The sequence below is a fragment of the Siniperca chuatsi genome, linkage group LG6 (genome assembly GCF_020085105.1).
Source record: "Siniperca chuatsi isolate FFG_IHB_CAS linkage group LG6, ASM2008510v1, whole genome shotgun sequence".
NCBI classification, from domain to species: Eukaryota; Metazoa; Chordata; class Actinopteri; order Centrarchiformes; family Sinipercidae; genus Siniperca; species Siniperca chuatsi.
The window spans coordinates 26938889-26959758 of NC_058047.1; the positions used below are offsets into that span (position 1 = coordinate 26938889).

Here is a 20870-nt window from a genome sequence, read left to right on the forward strand (position 1 = left end):
GTAATGTAATCATTTGGTAAACACAAATATACGGCATATGTTGCCCTCTTATGGATGATGTAGCTGTTAAATGAATGTAATGGAGTAAAAAGTACAAAACATACATCTGAAATGTAGTTATATAAGTATAAAGTATCATATAAAAATGAAATAAGTAAAGTACAAGTATTTTAATAGTACTTGTAAAGTACAATACTTGAGTAAATTTAGCTGGTTACATTCTACCACTGAGTAGCGGTAGCAGTATGTGTAAACTTTGCTTGTTCCCTCACTTGGTTTGAGGAGTTTATATTTATTCATTCAAAAACAAATCCCCGTTGTTATACTCCTCACATTTGAAACATCAGGGGGCAGAGCCTTTTCCTATATGACCTCCTCCCTTCTGAACAAGCTTCCTGTCATTGTCAGGGGAACAGACACAGTGTCAGTATTTATGGTCTGATTCAAAACTCATTTAGGACAACTGACTGACCATCTGAGTTACCACCCATTCCTTTCACTTTCTAGATGTTCCTGCCCTTAGTCTTATATTTACTGAGCTAGTATTGTAGACTGCCATGTTGTGTATGTGCCTCATCTTCTCAAATATATCTTTACTGCTCTCCACCTCCAATATTGCATGAAAAACTAACTGCTTTGCTATGATACAGCACTAAATATAACTGTAGGAATATCAGGGGTTATTGTAGGAACTGTGGATGACCTGTAGCGTGCAGTGTAGAACAATTTACAACACAGAAGAGGACAGAAATCTCATCTGTTATGTGGGTTAGTTATGGGGGATATCACTGATTGACTGTATAAAAAGGAATTATATACAGTTCTCCAGGCTGCAATAAAATTAATTCCATCATTTCCCTTGAATATGCAAAGAACTTCCTGTGTTTGCTCTCGGAAGTGAAATAACATTATGTCACATCACACTGAATTTTCTCTTACAAAACTGCAAATATTTCAGTCAATCACTTTTGGGTATCAAAAACACAAACCCCAACAACATTCCACTGGCTTCTGCCATCAAATCTGATAGTTTAAACCCCACATTTTTGCCCATGGCTCCATCTTGTGGACAAAAAGTGTAAATGCTTAAGAAGAAAGTATTAGTTTAAAGTCCTATATAGTATTTATGAGCGAAAATATTGGGTGTTTTGAAAGTGCAATGTTTTCAAAGCCACTTTCTCATTGTTTTTATTGCAATTACAAAAAACGTATCATATTGCTGTAAATCATTTTTACAACAATCATCATCACTGAAGTTAAAGATAATCGTTTTGATTTTAAAATACTAACATTTGTTGAATAAAGGGATCAAATCTAGCATTTTAGAGACCACTGTATTGATGTTAAGACCACAACTACTAGCCTAAAGGTGTTTAAATTATATTCATTAGGATATAATTATAGCTCACTAGGTATTCCTTGTCCTTTTACCGAGCTTGGGCTGGGTCAGGAACAAGACTGTGGTTCTGTAAAGCCCACTGAAACATTATGATATTGTGGTATAGCCTACAAATAGCCTACACTTGAACTGATGATTTTCATGCTTTTAATGTTGCCAGTCCGTGCTATTCGATTCTATATATTTATTAGTTATCAGTTATTTCACTGAAACTTTGTCTTCAAGTTGCATTCCATCATGAGCACAATAAAAGTAATCCAAATTAACGCCAAACCCTGGTTGAGCTGTTTCGGGATTTCTTCCGAATTTCAAGTTCACAGGAAGTAAACTAATGCTTAGTTCGCGTTGCCTTGGTAAAGTCCACATTCGCCAACATCATTTGAATAATCTGAACACTCTCCGTTTTATACTAAGAAAAAGTCTTGTTCAAACTTTTGTGAGTCTACATGTCGGTGATATCCATTCAGTCTTTTTGCATTTCCCGGCTTAACAGTCCCGGAAAAAAAAACATCTACTATGCAAAGCAGTGATCTTTGAAGCCAGAGATTTGTTACACAAGTCTTGTCATTGCTTACAACGTGTACTGTTCTATAACCTGTAAAAGGGAAACATAATCGTGGTGTCTCACGCATATAGCATTTTTCCTGGTAGAGAGGAGTTGGTAGCTTTTACTTGGTAAAGAAAACGAGGTTTTCCGCTTCTTGGTCAGCACGTGAAATCACCGCTCCGCCCAGATTCCAGTTTTCGTTCCTGTCGATCCCTAGACACTTCCCTACCCCTGCCCTGGCAGTCAGAGAGCCAGTGCGTGCCCTAACAGATAGACAGTCAGACGAGTGACATTATTTACAGGTGGTTTGGTGACTTTGCACTTATCAGTCAGTATTCTTATCGTTCGATAATCCTCCAGGATCCTTCCGTGACATCGAGTTGCCATTTTGTTTGGAAAAACTCAACAAAAATCTTTACCAAATGCTTTTAAAAAAAAAAACAGGTAACTTAGCAAACGTTACAACTTTACAGGATACACACTCGGTTGTACTTTATGCATGCAAGAAATTGTTTCGAGCGCCTTTCTCAGCAGAAAAGCAAACTGTAACACGTGTAGGTAGTGTTTTGACCAATCAGTTCTAGAGGCTCGAGCAGAGGGGTATAAATTTGAGGCGGTTGCCGTAGAGACGTCTGCCACTGAAGAGTTGAACGCAAGAGCCTGTGGTATCTCGTAAGGTAACGTTAATGCTAGCACGGTAATGCTTACTAAATGCCATGTTTTCCAAACGTAAACCTCTATGAAGGTAGCCGATGTAATTCTGCTAATGAGGGACACATTTGCGAAACCTGACACCAAGTTGGCAAGGAGCCTATAACGTTAACGCAACCAGGTCTTAACAGCTAACGCTAGCTAGACGTTAGCTCTGCTACATGCTTGCGTCTAGTGATTCTTGAGTGAAAATGCACCTGATAAACCGTACCGGCCTTATTTGAAGAGATTAAAACAAAGATGGAAAGGTGAAAATAACTATAACTAAGTTATTGCAGTGCCAACTGCCAGATAGCTACCAAGCAGACGTAAGTGGCCAAAGTCGCCTGGCAACGTTAGCATTTTTCAGAATTGCTAATGTCAACGTCAGATAATGTCACTGCGTAGGTTACCATTGCGTCATTTCATAATTCGTCCGACGAAATTGAAGCTACAGAAATTTCAAAGCGAAGCTCTGACAGCTAAGCTAGCTAGCTTCATAGTCCTCTCAGACCTGTCATTTAACACGTTAACATGCTCTCAGCAATGTGGAAGTTAGCTAACGTAAGTTGCTAAACTAACCGGTGGGCGTGGTGGTGGCTTCACGTGTTGGCCCGAGCACTGTCAACAGTGCAGCATGCAACCATGCTTTCTATTCAAAGCGATACATAACATTTGAAAAATTGTAAGATAAAGCCTTAAATTGGGTGTCAAGTTGACCTTAAAAGAACTCAGCCAGGCTTTTACAACACATTACGCGTCTCAGTGTTTCATAAACTTTAATATTAATGTAATTTTTAGCTAAAGGTTTAAGATACTGGTATCAAAATGAACTTCGTCAAAGAGAGTATCGCATGTAACATTACAAGGGAACTGCCAAATTGACTTAAATGTATACAGGACAGAACTAAATGCAACCAGTCACGCAATGTGTGTATTTGCAGTAATCGCTTTATATTGTGAGGTTTTAATAGTTAATGGAAAGCTGAATATGTTTTTAAAGACAGCCTCATGAGGCAAGTTGTTTTTCTTCTGACAAGTCTCCTTCATCCTAGTTTGAAATTGAAATATGTTTTTTTTCCAGATTATTAGGTTTGTGTTGACAGGCAGGGCCCGGTTTTGTCTGCTGTTTGTGGTTTTGATAACACAACGTAGCAGTTTGTAGTTTCCAAACGGCCAAACAGAAGATTATTTCAGAATGTCTGTAATTAATGTTAACTGTGGAATGGTTGTCTATTGGTTGGCTTTAAGACAGCTGCCACAGAAGTTTTCATAATTTTGGCATGGATATCATATTGGATGGCAGATATGCTGACATTTCCACTTTCTTTGCCTTGTGCACTGCCTCCAAAATCTGTGATGAAGTCACTGATCTGAGTGTGCTGAAGTTTTCTACATTACTACGGTATTCCTGATGAATATTTTTCATAACCATTTTTTTTGTCTACTAATGGGTATTTTACATTGTCCAGAGTCTGCCGAAGCCTACCTCTTGACTACAGCAAATATTTTGTGGCAGCCATCTTGGTATGTACCAAAAGAGATGACCATGATCTACATGATCCTGTTTTTTCTTGAGGCTGCACGAACAGTAAAGCGTATTTTTGCAATTACACCGTCTTTGTATGGTTGAAACAGTTGGTATGTTGATTCATCGAGTGGAAGTGGAGTCGATTTTATATTTACTAAGTTGCATTATTTTACTTTTGAATATTGGATATTTGATTTTAGTAAGCCTTTAACAGTGATCTAAGGATAATTTGTTTGATCTGGATCTATCTCTGGATAGTTTGTCAGACAGACAACAAAACCCTTTGCATGCCATGCTTTTACAGTAAATTACATACAGTAAATACATTTTGTTTAGTTTGTAACTTAACAATAACAAGCGATTATTTGCATTATCTAATATCTATTATGTTTTTTCAATTAACTGATTTATCTTTTAGTCTATGTCCTTTAAAATTTTTGTTAGTGCCCCAAATGATGGCAAATTGCTTGCCTGACCAACAGTCAGGTAACTCATGTTTTCCTTACAGTGATATGAAATGAATAAAAGCAGAAAATCTTTTCATGCAAGAAGCCGGAACCAGTAAGTGCATGGCAGTATTACTTGATAATGACTTAAACAACTGATTTATTAAAACGGTTATTGAGTACGAGTACTTTTCTGTCAGTTAATTACGTGACACATTGTTTCAGCTGTAGTATGTCCAAAAATATGCTTTGTCAGAATAATGCTTTCTGTATGAAATAATAGTGAACGTCAAATAGCATATGACCCTCGATCTCAAATTGAATGACAAACTCTTCACCAGGTCATTGTGACAGCAATATTTTGGATACTGTGAGACGCTCAGCTTCAGTTGCTGAAGTGTGGGTCATATGCTACTTGAAATTCACTTTGCACCTACATGCAGCCAACAAAAGGACAAAAATATACACTGGATTTCACTGGATTTATTCATGTATGAAAGTATTTTCTTCATTTGTCGTCTTTTAAAAAAATAAAATGGAAATAAGAAACAGAACTTGTAATGTAAATTTATTTGGGTTGGGTTTCAAATGAAAATCGGTATGTGTGACAAAATATTTTCAACTTGCAGATTGAGAAAGATAATTTAAAACAAAAGGCACTTCAGTCTTTAATACAAATCTGTTTTATAGCCCCGCCTTTTTAATCTGCTTGGCTGTTTAAATCATTAACCGTTTATATATAGTTTAGTTGCTTTTTGAAAGGGCTTAAACAAAAACTCGGGCAATTTCATCAGTTTTGAAGCTCCTTGTTGAGCAACAAACCTCAACTTCTAAAAGGCAGGACTATTTTTTTTGTTAGTTTATTCCAAATTTTTCATGTTTCCCTTGCAACAAGTTGTACAAGAGTATACACAAAACATCCTTCAGACATATTTAGACCCCAGTTTACATAGATAAACCTTTTAGCTCAGTCTATTTGAACCAATTTTTACATAATTATATAGCACAGGCAGTGTTTATGGAACATACTATCGGTTAGTAAGGCATGGCATATCCTTTGTTACTGTTTTTAGTACTGTACCTTTTGAAATATTGAAAGTGTTTGTTAGAAACATGGATCTATAATGGTCAAATTTTCTTTGCTGAGCTAAAATGCTGAATAGAACCATTTCTGACATGCTGTAGGTGGCAGTATTACCTTTGTTTAGCAGGAAAGATGCCTCTCTTGAGCATCTACTGTACTGTCTACTGTCTCAAGAGTATTGATATTCACTTGACTGGCATTTTAAATATAATGGCAGTGTCATTCTGTGATTTCGTTGGTTTTTACGCAGGGAGCAATTAGGCATACAGACATAACTGAGGCACATCCCGTCAACAAAATAATTAGTTCAGATTAAATGAATTAGAGAATTGTTAATGCAATTTTCTGTTCCGTTGGTACTGTTGCTGTTATTTTACGTTATCTCCAACATTGCAGTGCCTTTCTGCCTTTTATGTCATAGAATCAAACATCGGTTTCTATGAATAAATGAAGCAGTGACTTTTTAATTACATAGTCAGTAAGCAATAGTGCCATGCCGTATTGGCAAGGTGGAGATGAGTGCTGCCATTTCTTGTACTTCTTAGCACTTTTTTTTTTTTTTTTTTTTTCTCCATTTGATTTGTTCCAAGTAGCTTTAAACCTGCCAGTAGGTGTTTTGGACCAGTTGCTAAAGGGCATTATAACACAGGATACGTTTGTAAATGATCACATCCCACCTGCGGGCTCATTGATGCTCAATCTCGTTTCGTGTTTAACTGCATTAGGAGGATCAGACTATGTTTTATGAGAGATGGCTCTTGAAGTTGTACCTAACTTAAATCCTGAGCTGCTAAATGACAATTCAGTTCAATACAGTCAACTTAAAACCTCATTGAAGCAGTGACTATAAATCTTGAAATAAAAACAACTTTTGAGGCCTTCATATAACTATTTATTTAAGGATAAAGCAGGTGGTTATACTATATTTTTGTTTATATATTATGTCAACAAATCCCATGAAAAGACCAAAACCAACATCTTGCTTGCTTCCTCTGTGGTACTCAACCACAATCCAGTTGGCTTATACTGAAAAGCTGTAAAAGAAATGGGTCCCAAATAAACTTATTTTTTTAAATTGTTGAGTAATTTCCTAAAACAGCTGGGCACTGTGTGGTGTTTAGCAAACTTTACTCAAACAGTAGTAAATAGTGCATTTGTTTGTTAGGGACTATTTTCTGCTGTGGATTGGTATACATACACTACACAGATAACAAAAAAAAAATAAAATAAAATATATATATATATATAATATAGTTATTTAATATTTCCTGACTTATCCATTAAAGCTTCACACTCTCAGTACATGTTGTGTTTAAGGTTAAATTCTGTGGAAGAAATATGAATGTTCTTGCCAAAGCAGTCACACTAACTGTGAATGCTTTTTTATATTTTTAAAGGGGAGCTCTACCGATTTACACATCAAAGACTTTCCAGGTTTTGGGGAGCACCACATATGTGAAAAAAGTTGTATAAAGCCTTTTGTGACTCCAAAGGGAGCTGTGAGAAATCTGATGAATTGCCTCAAGTGCTGTAACTTGAAGCAGCATTTGTTGGGGCTGAAGACTACAAGTTTGAAACTGGGAAAAAATCTGGGGGTGTGGAGTTAGAAAGAGGTGAGCTTACCAGTCCTCTGTAGCTCACTCCTCATCTCTGCTTGAGGCTAGCGGTTGAGGCTACATTAGCCGCTACTAGCATAACACATCCGAATGTTGGTTGCATTGTGGTTAATGCAGGCACCAGGTTTAAGAATGTCAGATGTAAGGCATACAGGCAGAATAGTATTCAGCATTGATAGTAGTAGTATTAAGCAAAGACTGTGACAGGATTACTTTTTTTTTTCTTTTTTTTTATAAATGTCATCCCCAATTTACATTTTTACTGAAGCACTGGAAACTACTCTTCACTCCTTGTTTAGGAAAACGTGTGATGAGCACTAAGTTGCAGCAAAGCAATACTACAGACAGTTTCCCCCTTCATGGCCTTTGGACAACGCAATGTCTGATGTGAAAGTCTGTCCCACTGTGAGTGGAAATCCCCCTCCACCAGAGGTCATAAATCCCAAGAAGCCTGGACGTGTAACTAATCAGCTTCAGTATCTGGAGAAGGTCGTGATCAAAGCTTTATGGAGGCATCACTTTTCGTGGCCCTTTCGCCAGCCAGTTGATGCAGTGGCCCTGCATCTTCCAGTAAGTAAAAAAAAAAATTGTAATTGTAGCATCATAGCCCAACTCCATCATGTGTTTTTCTTCCTCTCAGTTAAACTACAGTATTTCAGTGTTTGAACTTTGTCTTGGTGGATAATTTCCATTAGACTACGGTCTGGGAAGGAAAGACTTTGGTGTATTCATGTCAGTGTCTTTGTTGTCTTTCAGGATTATTATACAATTATTACAAATCCTATGGATCTGAGCACTATTAAGAAGCGTCTTCAGAACAAATATTACTGGCAAGCACTTGATTGTATACAAGACTTCAACGCCATGTTCACCAACTGCTATGTGTACAATCGGGTAAGAGAATACGGTTTGTGGTGCTGTACAACACACCAACATGTACGTACAATTGCAAAGTGCATTTCAAACTGCCCACACAGAAATAGTAGATAGAAAATTAGCTGTGAGGAAGTTTTGTAATGCAAAAGTAGGTCTATGAACTGTCATACTGTTCACTGATCCCTGTTGCTGTTCCATCACACTGTAATGCAAACGCGGTAGTTCACATTCACCTACATTCACCCTAAGACTATTACAGTGCTGAAGATTATTTTTAAAGTATTTCTTTAGTTCAAACTGGATTGTCATAAGAGTACATGCTACATTGAGTGCTTTTATTTTATTATAATATACATTTTCTTTCCACAGCCTGGAGATGACGTTGTTTTTATGGCACAGACCCTGGAGAAGCTTTTTTTGCACAAAGTGTCCCAAATGCCTAAGGAAGAGTGTGAAGTTGCAGCAATCACTACAAAGGAACCAATGAAAGGGAGACAGACAAATGCAGGTATCTTGCACAACAACAGTCCCTTAAGATATGTGGTCCAATATTGCATATTTATTTTTTTGGAATTAGTATGTCAGATTTCTGGTCTACACTGTACAACTTTATTTAACATTCATTTTGTGATGGCTCTATTATTGTTGTAGATGCATTTGACAATTACAGTACATGCCCCAGACACTTACAAATATTGCCATGTTAGAACTTAGAGTGACATCCTCTGGACAGTAATTGTGCTGCCTAATTTAATCATTTTACAATGATATCTGATTCTTGTGCATGTATCCACTTTACCTCCTGTCATGCAGGTGCAATAAAGCAGAGATCCCTTGTGTCAGAAGTTGTTCTCCAGCAGACAGTGACAGTCATTCCTCCTGATGTGCCTCAATTCATCCCTCCCATTCAGCTCTCTGCACAAATTGATGCAACAGTAAGTATTTTATTGGTTTACAAGCAACTTGGCACAGTATACATACTGATTTTAAATCATGAAATCAACTGTCCCTAAGAGTGTGAAAACATGCAGAAAAAAGGTTGTTTGTCTTTCTGGCTAGATTGTTACTATGATTTGGTTTCATAGACTTCACGACTCGGTTCTGATGCTTGGCTTGTTATTTCAGTAAGAAAAGAAATCAAAATATGTTGACAGGAAAATCTAGTTTAATTTGTTTTGTCATAAATCATTTTTTTTCCCCCATTTTTATGAAAATATATAAAGATAAATGTTTTTACATTTGAGTCAGATGCACTAGTAGTATCTCATTCTGTGGTGATTCTGACCGAGGACATCAAACACTACATTTATACCACACTACTACTTTTTTGTGTTAGACAGACTTTCTCCATTGCATGAAATAAGTGAGTTAGTGAAGTGGTAGTGTTTCACAAACTTGAATCATTCATGGCAATGTGGCCAAATACTAAATTACACTGCAGATTCCATAGCCTGTGTTTGTGCCTTGAGATGAACTTTTAAATGTTAAAATGCAAAACAAATTGTAAATTCTTTGTCCCACTGCTGTGTCTAACTTAAGGTTATGTAGTGATTTACTGTATGTGCAACCCTTTTCTAAATATTCAGATTAAAAAAGGTTTTAAGAGGAAAGCAGACCCCTCAACCACCACCACCTCAGTGATCACCAGCAGTGAGGTATCCCCTGCTGAGGATCATTCAGCACCCTGTACATTATTCTCCAGGACAGGCAGTGGGAGGCCCATCAAACCTCCTAAGAAAGACTTGCCTGTCTTAGAGGGCAAGAAGTTCAGACTGTCTGAGCAGCTCAGGAACTGCAATGATATCCTGAAGGAGATGCTCTCAAAGAGACACTATGCATATGCATGGCCCTTTTATACCCCTGTTGATGCCGTTGCTTTGGGTTTGCACGACTACCATGACATCATCAAACAGCCTATGGACCTGAGCACCATCAGGGTAAGATGATTATGATGATGCTGATTAATCAGAGTATATAACATTATTTTCAACATAAGCCAGATCACTTTTCCTGACATGAAGTGTTATTTCCTCAGAACAAAATGGATCAACGAGAGTATGCAAATGCAAAGGAATTTGCTGCTGATGTCCGACTGATGTTCTCCAACTGTTACAAATACAATCCACCTTCGCATGAGGTGGTCTACATGGCAAGAAAACTGCAGGTATAGATTTTTTAGTTTTTCTTTTTTTTTTGTTCTATCAAATCAGTATGGCAGTATTTAAAGATACCTTGTGTTATGTTTGTATTTACTGTTTCCCACCAAAATGCATTATGCTTATCCTAAAGGCCTAAATAAATGGGTTGAATGTATTTTTCATTTCATAAAACATTTGCAAACACATTTTTTGGAAGAATTCCAAACCTACATTGCATTTACATCCATGTGTGCACCTGTGAAATGTTGCTAAAATAGGGAAAATATTTGTGGGCATAGTGTCTCTGTTCTCTTTTCCTGCCTATGCACGCTGTGAATATGGATATCATTAATTGAATGTGGTCACTGTTTGTTTGTTTGTTCACAAAATATGTAATACGGATTGGTTCTAGTGTTGTGGGTCATATTACAGCTGGCATACCTGAACACAAAGGGTTACAATAAACAAAGGATCAGAAATGGAGTGGGCTCTATATAACTAATACTGGTAAATTACAAAATGCATTTACATGCCCCAGTACCGATTGTGTGGATTGACCTAGGCCATCCCTAAGATGATGCATTAGTATCAGTATTATAATTTCTGTTACTACTATTAAAAAAAAACCCATTGGTGTTCTTATCAACAGGAAGTTTTTGAGGCGCGATATCTGAAGGTTCCCCAAGAAGCAGAGGGTTGTTCCACACCTTGTCAGCAAGTTGACATGAGAAAAGCAGACAGAGTTGGAAGTCTATCAACCTCAGCAAGTTCTGAAAGTGAAAGCTCCTCAGAGGCAGAGAGTCCGTCAGAAGAGGTGGCCATGCAGCTGGCCAATCTAGAGGAGCGGGTTGGTATATAAACATGCCAGTAACAGTGCAAATGGCTTTTGAGAAGTTTTTCACTTCAGTGCATTTTACCTAATTGTCTCATTAATGGCTGGCTTCTCAGTTGAAAGCTGTCAGTGATCAGCTGAAGAGACTTACCCAAGAGCCCCTGATGAAACAAAAGAAGAAAGACAAGTTGAAAAAAGAAAAAAGAGCCAAAGAAAAGGATATCGCTAGACTAAAGCAGAAATCCTCAAAATACAAATCTATTGTAGAAAAAATGGCCAACAGCAAGAACTCTACTTTGTAAGTGAACCCCACTTGATCTTTTAACATGGTTTATATTTTGTACTTAGGACAAGTAATGTTGAACCGAGGATTCCACAACATGGGCTAAGGCTAATATTAGATGTTTTGTACGTATGTCTAGGCATGGCAACAGACACAATATTCATGAAGTACCTTTAAAATGTGAGGATGAGGTCCCATCAATACCAGTGACTTACCAGGAGAAGAAGCAGTTGAAATTGGACATCGATAAACTGCCTGGTGACAAACTGGGCAAGTTGGTGAACATCATTCATGCCAGGGAGTCCTGTCTGCGAGATTCCACTCTAGAGGAGATTGAGGTTGACTTTGAAATGCTCAAGCCTTCCACCCTGAGAGCCCTGCAGAGGTTTGTTGCGACATGTCTGGGGAAATGCAACAAGAACGTCAGCAGTAAGTACAGCTCAATCCTGCATTGCTTAAGCTTTCCCCTTTCTGCAAATGTAGCTTTTTTTAATTAGATTTAATTTGTAAAATTAAAGCTTTTGTAACTTCTCTTTGCAATGAGAATGGAAGGTTATTATCTCTTGTGTCCTGCAGAAAAAAAGCTGGTGAAGCCCACAGGAGAAAAGCATACTGGGAAACTAAAGGATGCTGGGAGATCTCAGGTTGCCAGTAAAGAGCAGCACTTGATTAAGAAAAAAAAGCCAGTAGGTGAGAACTGAATTAACAATGTAATCATCATGCTTCCACATGTGAGGCAGTGAGTGTAAAAATTACACATGACCGTTTTTTGTTGTTAACAGCTAAAGTCATGGCGTCTCCTGACTTCAGCTACCCTTCACACCTCAGTGACAGTAGCAGCAGCAGCAGCAGCTCGTCATCCAGCTCTGACAGCAGCAGCAGCAGCAGCAGCAGCAGCAGCAGCAGTAGTCATCCTAGCACTTCTGATAGCAGTGACTCTGAATCAGGTTAGCTGCTCTCCCCTTAGCACTCTGGCCTCACCTACCTTTGTTTTACCCCACCCTTCTCTCCTTTTAAAAAAAAAAAAAAAAAAAAAAAAAAAAAAAGAGATACACTATGGGCACAATTCACCTGGGTGCCTTACTACTACGTTTCAAACCCTATTTCTCTTGGTTGCACACCAAATATTAAATTGTTTTATATTTTTGCACATTCATCAGGTGTTTGCTCTTTGTGTTTATTTCACACACACTTAATTATCTGTCTACATGGAAGAGGTGCACACATCTGTCCCAATGTCATCTGAGACTACTGTAGTAAAATATTTATTAGAGTGGTTGTTTTATTGAAGTGGACATTAATTAATGCCTCACATGCTGCATCAATGGCACTGATAAGTCAAAGACACTGGATAAGTCAAGGCAGAAACTAAAGAGTGGCTTAATATCAGGCAGAAAAGCAGTGTTTCACTGCCCTCTGTGGTTGAAAGTTGAAAGTTTTTGTTGCACCTCTGGCATCACTCATCACTGATGGGTGTGGTCAGAAGTGTGCTTTGTTGCACCTTTAACCACACCCAAGAGTGGTATCACAGTGTACTGACACGTTCTGGAGAACACTTCTACAGACTACAGCAAGGTGAGAAGTTGACCTACTAGAGGTCAGCAAAAGCAAGATTTTTAGCTACTTTTAAAGGACAGGTTCACATTTTTCCAAATCTGTCTTAAAACAATATTCACATGCCTTAAATGTTTTCTGTTTTTATTGTAAAGCACTTTGTAACTGTGTTTTGAAAGGTGCTATATAAATAAAGTTGTTTTTTTTAATTATTATTATTATTATTATTATCATATGTACATTGAAACACTTTCTGCTCGCTGTAGTCTTCTGTTCGTACCAGCCCCGCAGAGATCCCCTCCTGGCAGACGTGATGGCGGACAAAATCCACAGTCCTTTCTCTGAAAAAATACAGTACATTCCAAAGTTTAGCTGAAGTTAATAAGTCTTCAGCAGTCAGAGTTAATCAAATCAAGGTGGTATCTTCTAAAGTTACAGGCTTTTTAGTGTGAAATTCCCTTTATTACTCTCCCTACACTGCAGCCCAGCAAGGAAACACAGTCCAGGTAAACACAAATAAGTGATCTCCTAAAGGCCAATATGAAGAGGAAGGATGGTTACAGTAAGCAGAAACAGTTTTAATGTACTTAAAGGCATATCAGTACTGTTTTAAGACAGACTCTAAAAATGTTAACCTACCCTTAAGTTAAGACGGTGTAGTCCCTCATTCGTCCAGGAGTGTTCTATCGTAGAAAAGGTTTCAGTCGTAGTCACCTGGACACTGTTTTCAGAATCAAGACGTTTCGGCTCCCATCCGGAAGTCATGCTCAATTGTGAAAAAATGGACCGGGAACTCAGAAATTTAAGCTACTCTGTGTTAGAGAGAAGAGTTGGTTTGAACGGGGTGTCAAGGAAGCCATTTTTGTGAAAAAAGAAAAGCCCTCATTGAACAGAAATGGTGGTCTGAGATTCAATCTGCCCAAAGTTTACCACAGTGTATTAGCACCTTGGTCACGCCAATCATATGCTAATTAGGTACTTAACAATGATGAGGGAGGTGCAGTCAGAAAACAATAGGCCTGATTACTGATTACTGGGCCATCATGGAAACAATTAGGTCAGTTTCAGGGGAAATTAGCTAGAGTAATCAACAGATACTCAGACTCCTTCCTGAGGGCAGGGCTTATGTAACACAGAGTAGCTTAAATTTCTGAGTTCCCGTCCCATTTTTTTCACAATTGAGAATGACTTCCAGATGGGAGCTGAAACGTCTTGATTCTGAAAAGTGTCCAGATGACTACGACTGAAACCGTTTCTACGCTACCCTTAAGTTGCATTTCCGTATTTGCAATTTTTTGTATTCTCTGGTATTTCGTCCTCTTGGATAAACAACACCATACCTCCTAGTGGCATTTCTTGCAGTTTACCAAAGTGGTCTTCAACGTTACATAACCGTGCTCTCTGTATTGAAACCTGAGTATTGTTCTCTTCTGTCCTCAATAGAGGCTATGTATGGAAAGTGTGTTCTGTCATCTTTCCTCCAACCACTTTGTAAGAAAATCCCCACTTTCCGTGCAGTGGTATAAAGCAGGTAAAACATTAGAAAAACATTAAACTGTGGTGCTGCAAAAATCCAGTATGAGACACCAAGAGATTACTTTTCTTTGTATATTTTCCATATACAGTTATTGCTCTACACATAGAAACTGTCCTGTTCCAACACAGAGGAAAGAAATGCATTTTAAACATTTTGTGTGAGGCTTTTAATGTATGATATTCACATAATTACAACAAGATCATTATAATTTTGGTCCAGTTGGGGTGTGGGCATGTGTGTAGCAGGTAAGTGGTGGTGTACTGAAAACTAAATGATTAACAGATCAAGAGGTTCACATTAAAAAAAAAAAAAAATAGACAATTCAGGGAATTGTTAAATCAGCATTTTAGAATAAAAATTGAATACACAAGTGATTTATAGAAACTGGTGTGAAATAATGTAACATTACAAATTATTTAGAGGTCATTTTGCCAGGGGTGTTGCAATATACAAATTTAACTGTCATGTTATATTCATGTACCCTATATAACTAAAGAGAAACATTGTGAAAATGTTTATATATATATATATATATATATATATATATATATATATATATATATATATATATTTTATTTATTTTTGGGGAAAGAAAGGTCTGATGCCTTACTCTGTATATGGAATTATTAACGTGCATGTCTTTCAGTGCCAAAAACAAAGAAGCAGAAAAGTAAAGACTCTTGCCAAAAGGTTAAGACGAAGGTAAATACATTCAGTATTTGCTTACTGTAATCAAGATATTCATGGTAAGATAGCCTTGCTGGTTACAATGAAAAGTAAGGATGTAATTTCTTCTTAAGCCAAAGGTGACTCGTGCTGCCTGTAGTAAGCAGATATTGGAGTCAAAAGAATTGACAAAAGCCTCAGTCAAGACTTGTCAGCCTCCTCTTGCTGTGCAGCCCTCGGTAGCAGAAACCAAAGGCCACCCAACACATCATGATGCAGACCCGACCTGTGATGAGCTGACTTTATCACCTCCAGGTACTGCTTATATTTGTCCTTCAACTAAGAGGTAATTAACATTTTGTTTGATTTTTAAAAAAAAAAAGCACATTAATTTCACTAGCAATTTACATGGTCTTTCAGTTAAAATTGGGATTTTCATTAAGAAAGTGGGAGTCAGTAAGCCTTGGGCATGGAAAACTGGGTCACCCTTTGCCACCCAATGTCAGTTCAGATGGATATACTTGACGCTGAAGTCTAAAACCTCAAAATGCACAGTAGCTCCTTGTCTCTCACATAGTTATGATGTGTTGAAGATCAATATCTGTCATTTACTGTTTTACAGATTTGTCTGCCCTTTTATCCCCCATGGCATCTCCAGGAGTTTTGCTGGACTGGGCTGCCGCCAGATTTGAGGTACTTCTGATGAAACACTGTTGGCTTTGATTATTAAAAAGTCAACTTTTTAAAGCTTGTGACACACTTGAGGTGACTTGTTGTGATGTATCTTGTTATGGACTATCAGCTCTAAACTGTACCTTTTTCAGTTTATTTATCAGTAAAGGTTCATTGTGTAATTTCTGCCTTACTGCTGACCTATTGTGTTGTTTTTCAGTGTGGTTAACCAATAGATCAGCAGAAATCTCCAGATCGGGTTCAACACAGTTACCTTATGTTAAGTAGAGTTCAGGAAAGCAGTAACGCTGCACATATAATCTTAAATGGTCTGAATCAAAAGTGTTGCTCTTCATTTAACTGGTTGCTCAAGTAGCATAACCACACCAAAACTAGTGCTTAAACACATAAATTGCCTACATATTGCCCAATTACCAATATGCCTACAAAGCCTTTGCAGTGTTACTACGTTTTCAGTTGTCAGTGATTTAAGTTTACATGTATCTCGGTATTCACTCTGTAACATTGTTCAGTTATTTCTAACAACATAATTATAAGTAATTGTATTGTGATAAGTGAACACATTTGGCCCATCAGTTCAGTCAGTTCCCTGGCGCTTTTTTTTTTGTCAACTCATTATCGTAAGAAAAGTATTCAGTTCCCTATATACCATGTTATCCTCACAATTTTATATGAGTGATATTTTTTATGTGTAATGTATGATAATCATAGTGCTATTGTTTGTTTGGACTTGCTGGCTGCATTGCTGTTAAGCATTAAGGACCTAAAGATTTTAAATGTTAAACTAAATCTCACCTTTCAGCAGGGCCCAGTGCTGTCCCCTCTGAGAGACAGCCCACTGCAGCCCAAAGATGAGACGAGGTCCAGTAAGTCACTGGAAGACCCTTACTTTGACATCACCATTTTTTCAAGTTACTAATACTTTAGCAGAACACTTATTTTAAAGTAATTATGCCAGATTTCAGATACCCTGAGGATTTTCCTGACAGTGAGGTGACTGATGTGCCTTACACCAACACAGCAAGTAAATCTGGTGAAGAAGAAAAACCCCAAATTCCCAAAAAGGTTGGCATTGTTTAACTGAGTTTACTATTACTAAAAAGTTAGATCTTTTTTCCTGAATTGTTGAATAATGATTCTGCAGATCAGGATGCAGAGGATGGGTATCACCAACAAGGATTCATTTTAAACTGAGAACTAAGGTGACGTTAATTTTGGTTAAATCAGCTCTGTCGCACATTTTTATTATTTAACTCTAGTTTAGTAAAATCCACTGATTCAAGACTAATACATGTTCAGAAATAACTGAAAAAAAAAATATTGTTTTAATTATTTAATTTTTATACTTCTTACTAGGGAACAATATATAACTTAAAAATCTAAATATCAAGACAATAATAAAATAAGTATGGGTAATTATTTATATTTGTATTATTTCATTTGAATAAAGTGCATATATACTTTGTATCAATTCAAATTTACATCATGCAGTTTATCTTTCCACCACCAGAGAGCAAGTATTATTATACTACTACTACTACTACTAGTAATAATAATAATAATAATAATAATAAACTATAAAATACCACACTGAAATGATAAAATACATAAAAACAATAAAATAAACAGACAGCTCAGGTAAAATCCGGATATGCTTTCCGATAAAAATGCATTTTGAGAAGAGACTTAAAAGAAGACACTGACTCAGACAACCTAATTTCTTCTGGCAAGTTGTTCCAGAGCCTCGGGGCTCTGATGGCAATAGCCCCCTTAGTTTTCATCCTGGACTCAGGAAGAGACAGAAGACCCCTGCCCAAAGATCTCAAACTACGTAAAGGTTCATAAGGGATTAAAAGGTCTAAAATATAATCTGGAGCTAGGCCATGAAAAGCCTTAAAAGTAATCAATAAGATCTTAAAATCAATCCTAAAACAAACAGGGAGCCAATGTAAAGAGGCTAAAACAGGTGTGATGTGATCGTACCTCTTGGTCCTGGTTAAAAGCCTAGCAGCTGAGTTCTGTACAGTCTGCAGTCATTTCAAGGTTTTTTTGATTAAGACAAGTGAACAGGCTGCTACAATAATCAAGGCACGAGGAGATAAAAGCATGAACAACAGTTTCTGCATCACTAAGATTTAGAATAGATCGTATTTTTGCAATATTTCTGAGGTGATAAAAACATGATTGGACAAGCTTAGTGATATGTTGCTCAAAACAAATTGCTATCAAAAAGGACACTAAGATTTCTTACTACAGGCTTGATATGTTGTGACAGGTAACCAGTAGATGGCAGTATTTGTTTAGTGATATGTTAGAGCCCAATAACAAGGATTTGTTTTATTTGAGAAAATGTATCGACATCCAATTTTTTTATGTCAGACAGGCAGTCCTGCAGAGAACTCAGCCTACTAAGGTCAGTGAGCTTGACAGGGAGGTACAACTGTGTGTCATTCGCATAATAATGAAAAGAAATGCCATGTCTGCAGATTACATCATCCAAAGGAAGCATGTATTAGGAGAACAGTATTGGTCCCAGAATTGAACCTTGAGGCACACCATAGTTGACATGGGAAAAGGATGACATGAAGTTATTAATGGCGACACAGAATTTCCTATTGGACAAATATGATGAGAACCAGTTTAGTGCAGTGCCAGATATAATCAATAATCAATACTGTCAAAGGCAGCACTTAAGTCTAGCAGCACAAGAATTGAATACATGCCTGCGTCGGCATTCACTAAAAGGTCATTATTATTATCCATGACAACTAAATGCAATTTGATGTTTTTCTGCCCTCTAGAGGCCAAAAATAAATTAATGCAGCTTTAAAGTTGATCCTAGTTGGTGCCACCCTCTCCCACCACATTTTAAATGGTTTGCAGATAAACATGGAAATTTGTCTTGTTTAGGACATTGTTCTGAAAAATGCAGAGTCTTGGGCGAGACTGGCGAGGCAGTCAGTTACTCCAACTGCAATCAAGTCCTCAAAGGAGAGCTTCCATCAGTTCCGTAAGGCTGCCATAGAAAAGGAAGAACGAGAAAAAGCACTGAAGAAAAAACAGATGGAAGGAAACAAGGAGAGGGAGGCTCCTGAATCAAGCAGGTATTCAGTGAATGCATCAGCTCATAGACTAGGTTTAAAAGATGCCAAGGCTACATTTTTCAGCATAATTCAGAGTGTCCGAATCCCAGTTTTTGAGAGGATGCTGATAAACCAAAGGAGTATTTCTCTGTAAAAGCTTGATGGTTGATTTAAAGAGAGCGACTTCAGTTAACAAGGACATTCTCCTTCTAGCTTACCAGGCCCATGTAAAGCAGCAACAAATCCACAAATTATTGAAGAGAATCCTGATTCACCAGAAAGCATTTGCACAGAGGCTACCTTAGATGCCCCTAAAGATGTTGAGCAGCAAAAGCCAAAGTCTCCCATAGAAACACAACCTCTAACTACGCAGTCGTTGGTGGATAGGGAAAGAGAGATGGCCCGCAAAAAGGAGCAAGAACGTCGCAGGCGAGAGGCTGTGAGTACCTTCATCCATGTTTTAGTGTTATATTGGTGTTCTGGTATTGGTAAAATGGCATTTTAACAACTGTTCTGTGGTTTATTTTTCTCTTTTTAGATGTCTGGTATTGACATGACTATGCAGCGGGACATCATGACTACATTTGAGCTTAACCTGGACTAAAAGGCAACTGGGATTTACTTGAAAAACTAGCCCTCTGTGTAGGACTTCTGTGTGTCGTCTCAGTGAAGAACTTAAGCTGTTGGTTATTTCTCTGGCGCAAAAGACAACTTCACATCAACCTTATGTATGTTCTTGAGACTAAAAAATAAAATGGTAATTGTGAAAAAAAACCACTCAAAATATAAATGGGTCTTGCTCTTAATTTGTATTTGAAATGGTTGGTAAATGTCTGCACTGATATACTCTTGAATTTGAGATGATTGGGGTGAGGCACTGTCAAAATTCAACCCTAAATCTAATCTTTCATGCATGTTTTTCTGTTCTTGTCACTTTTGGATATGTCCACCTAGAGCTGACAGTTGTGTATGACAAGCTAATTAATGCATCCATACACTGTAGTTAAAATGCCACCTTGTTGTCTTGTTTGCTGAAATGTGCAGTGTTGTTTGGTTCTTCTATAAAGTTATCCCGTTTGATGGACACTTACCTTCATGTTTGTTTATCCTCATTTAAAGTATACTAAATGCAGACAAAACGCTGGTTTATGTATGTATGTGTTACCTGCACGCATGACTTTTTTTCCTTTAGAAAACATTCTTGCACAAAAGTAAATAAAAAATTTTGAACAAAAGCTTGGAAGGTCCTCGCCAAAGTTTCCAATGTGGAATTGAATTTAATAATCGGTTCCTTATTTGCTTAACCACTTAAAAATGGCATACATTGTGTTAACTGTACACACACTGCACTTTATTGTTCATTCAATTCTGGATGTTCCAAAGTTGTTTTTGGAGATTATCAGCATATTTTGTATGTTACAGTTTGTAGATGCTAAATAAATAAGAATTTCTTTCTTTTTTTCTTACTCAAAATAATAAAGCTATTTTCACTAAGTAATCTGCATCACTTAATCACTACATCAAGTTATAATGGCAGTGTAGTGCTGACCACAGCAACCCATCTGATGCAGATTTTCCCCACAGCTCGCTCGCTCGCTCTATCTATCTATCTATCTATCTATCTATCTAATCTCCCCAGCTGCGTTTTCCAGCTCCCGAGATATATATATAATCTAGCGTCTTCTGCTGCTACTCCGGGGTCTTCTGCCAGTTGGATGTGCTACCAAAGGAAGGTGTGTTGTGGTTCCAACCTGAGAACCCGCTGGACAACAGCGGGGAAAGAGACCTTCTGGGCTTGGTTGGTCCGGGGGTCTCCTGAAGCAGCAGACAGGTACTGGGAGCCCAAAAGGGCTGCAGCTTTGAAGGTTGCCAAAGCAAAAACGGGTGTGGGAGGA

General features: G+C 37.6%; 1 protein-coding gene across 6 annotated transcripts; it reads left to right on the top strand.

Moving 5' to 3' along the window:
* Positions 1-2181: 2181 nt before the first annotated feature.
* Positions 2182-20465, top strand: brdt (bromodomain, testis-specific). 6 transcript variants are annotated; one of them, XM_044200131.1, is made up of 22 exons: positions 2416-2623; positions 4109-4163; positions 4676-4728; positions 7613-7883; positions 8070-8207; positions 8559-8697; positions 9003-9124; positions 9776-10126; positions 10225-10353; positions 10977-11174; positions 11276-11457; positions 11582-11871; positions 12019-12132; positions 12225-12389; positions 15180-15235; positions 15334-15514; positions 15822-15892; positions 16695-16758; positions 16851-16957; positions 18803-18996; positions 19189-19414; positions 19514-20465. In XM_044200131.1, exons 4-22 carry the CDS (start codon positions 7692-7694, stop codon positions 19577-19579), a joined length of 2985 nt encoding a protein of 994 aa, XP_044056066.1. In that variant the 5' UTR covers positions 2416-2623; positions 4109-4163; positions 4676-4728; positions 7613-7691; the 3' UTR covers positions 19580-20465. The 6 variants fall into 6 exon arrangements, with proteins under 6 accessions (XP_044056068.1, XP_044056069.1, XP_044056066.1 ...); XM_044200132.1 differs by lacking the exon at positions 4676-4728; XM_044200130.1 differs by lacking the exon at positions 2416-2623 and having other exon boundaries at positions 2639-4163.
* The last annotated feature ends 405 nt before the right edge of the window (positions 20466-20870 follow it).

Coding starts and splice junctions, on each gene's coding strand:
- brdt (XM_044200133.1), top strand. CDS start 7,692: ATGTCTGATGTGAAAGTCTGTCCCACTGTGAGTGGAAATCCCCCTCCA. Junction 11,175..11,275: donor TGGCCAATCTAGAGGAGCGG/GTTGGTATATAA, acceptor CTGGCTTCTCAG/TTGAAAGCTGTCAGTGATCA. Junction 15,236..15,333: donor GCCAAAAGGTTAAGACGAAG/GTAAATACATTC, acceptor TTTCTTCTTAAG/CCAAAGGTGACTCGTGCTGC.